At 50.9% G+C, this 2,500-nt stretch overlaps 1 protein-coding gene across 1 annotated transcript in view; it reads left to right on the top strand.

The window, feature by feature from the left end:
- Positions 1-2,500, top strand: part of LOC117441954 (CSC1-like protein 2) — a gene marked incomplete at its 3' end in the record, with an annotated part of 14,652 nt that overhangs the window by 4,061 nt on the left and 8,091 nt on the right. Inside the window, exon 6 of the mRNA XM_034077963.2 lies at positions 1,672-1,814. Within this exon, the coding sequence (XP_033933854.1) occupies positions 1,672-1,814 (143 nt within the window). The remainder of the gene's footprint in view (positions 1-1,671; positions 1,815-2,500) is intronic.

A 2,500-nucleotide genomic window follows, 5' to 3' on the forward strand; every position in this document is an offset into this window, starting at 1 on the left:
TCCTTCAGACTATCGCTCCTGATATTCTACCGTTTCTCACCCACTTCATCAACACTTCTCTAACTTCTGGTCACTTTCCACACAGCCTCAAGGAGGCGAGAGTAAACCCTCTCCTGAAGAAACCCACTCTCAACCCGTCTGATGTTATAAACTACAGGCCTGTCTCTCTCCTCCCGTTCCTGTCTTTAGACACCTCTCCTGCTCTCTCCATCAGAACAACCTTCTGGATCCGCACCAGTCTGGTTTCAAGGCAGGTCACTCCACAGAAACTGGCCTCCTTGCTGTCTCTGAGGAACTGCACACGGCTAAAGCAGCCTCCCTCTCCTCTGTCCTCATCCTGTTGGACCTGTCTGCTGCATTCGACACGGTGAACCATCAGATCCTCCTTCGCTCTCCAAGAACTTGGAGTTTCAGGCTCTGCACTTTCCCTCCTCACCTCATTCCTCAAAGACCGCACCTACAGGGTCACTTGGAGAGGGTCCGAGTCCGACCCTTGTCGATTAACTACAGGGGTCCCTCAGGGCTCTGTCCTCGGTCCCCTCCTCTTCTCCCTGTACACAAACTCGCTCGGATCTGTCATTAGCCCGCATGGTTTTTCATACCACTGCTACGCTGACGACCCAATGGATCCTGCCCTTCCCCCGCTCAGAGACCCAGGTCGTCGCTCGCATCTCTGCTCGTCCAGCTGACATCTCTCAGTGGATGTCCGCTCATCACCTCAAGCTCAACCTCGACAAAACTGAAGTGCTTTTCCTTCCGGGAAAAGATTGTCCCTCTCTTGACCTGACGATCAACATCGGCCCCTCTGTTGTTTCCCCGACTCAGACTGCAAGGAATCTGGTTGTGACCCTAGATAACAACCTGTCCTTCACTGCAAACATCGCTGCTGCAACCCGCTGCTGCAGATACACGCTCTCCAGCATCAGGAGGACGCGTCCCCAGCTGACCCAGAGAGCCACGCAGGTTCTGGTCCAGGCTCTCGTCACCTCACTAGACTACTGCAGCTCCCTCCTGCTGGTCTACCTGCATGTGCCACCCGACCTCTGCAGCTCATCCAGAATGCAGCGGCTCGTCTGGTCTTCAACCTTCCTGAATGTTCCACACCACCCGCTCCTCCGCTCCCTCCACTGGCTTCCGGTAACTGCTAGAATCCACTTCCAGACCCTGGTGCTTGCGTACCATGCTGTGAATGGATCTGGCCCTTCCTACATCCAGGACATGGTTAAACCGTGCACCCCAGCACGTGCACTCCGCTCTGCATCAGCCAGACGACTCGCTGCACCCTCGCTGCGAGGGGGACCCAAGTTCCATCAGCAGAAACACGTGGGTTTCTATCTGGCTCCAAGATGGTGGAACGAGCTCCCACTGACATCAGGACAGCAGAAAGCTCACACACCTTCCAGACTGAGACTCATCTCTCTCGACTCCACCTCGAGGAGAGAACTGCTAACAAAGCACTTATATACTAACAAAGGACTGGCTCCTCTAAAGCCAGTTGAGCAGCACTTGAAATGCTTGGCTCTATGAAACCTGATGTACTTTATGATTCTGTTTTCTTCAAGGTTGTGTCTTCCTGGTCGAATGCACTTATTGTAAGTCGCTTTGGATAAAAGCGTCAGCTAAATGCAATGTGATGTAATGATAATGATGCCCCCCCCCCTCCTCCTGCAGGGATGAGGAGATCAGAGAGAAGTGTGGAGAGGATGCAGTTCACTACCTCTCGTTCCAGAGGCACATCATTGGGCTGCTGGTGGTGGTGGGGGTCCTCTCAGTGGGCATCGTGCTGCCTGTCAACTTCTCTGGAGACCTGCTGGGTGAGAGTCTATACTCACTATATACATCTATATATATATATATATATATATATACACACGGAGAGAGAGCGATCACCAGTTCTGATTGTTGTTGTTAGCATCTGGTGCTAGATCAGAGCTAACGGCCATAAGGAGCTGTGGACAACAAGGTGGCAGACTGAGAGGCTGATAACAGCTCAGCGAGGTGAGGGACTCTCTGAGGGTTTATAGTTCACTTTAACTCACCTATGTAAACTAAAATAAACTAAATACTGTGACATTTCATTACACATGTGCAAGGACATACATTCATGATATCAAAATTACATAAAAGATCCTTATAAGTGTGTGGAGAAGTTTTGGATAAATGCAGTATGAGCAGTAAATAAATCCTGCAGTCGTTAAAAACGTGTGTGTGTGTGTGTGTGTGTGTGTGTGTGTGTGTGTGTGTGTGTGTGTGTGTGTGTGTGTGTGTGTGTGTGTGTGTGTGTGTGTGTGTGTGTGTGTGTGTGTGTGTGTGTGTGTGTGTGTGTGTGTGTGTGTGTGTGTGTGTGTGTGTGTGTGTGTGTGTGTGTGTGTGTGGGGTGGGTTTTAGTCCGAATTATCAGTAAAGACGACCTGTGGAGCCGGGTGTACCCCCGCCCCCCCCCTAAAGAAGGTAACAGCTACATGCTACTGTTAGCATCGTGTTGTTAGGATACTAATGT

The sequence above is a fragment of the Pseudochaenichthys georgianus genome, unplaced genomic scaffold (genome assembly GCF_902827115.2).
Source record: "Pseudochaenichthys georgianus unplaced genomic scaffold, fPseGeo1.2 scaffold_2224_arrow_ctg1, whole genome shotgun sequence".
NCBI lineage: Eukaryota > Metazoa > Chordata > Actinopteri > Perciformes > Channichthyidae > Pseudochaenichthys > Pseudochaenichthys georgianus.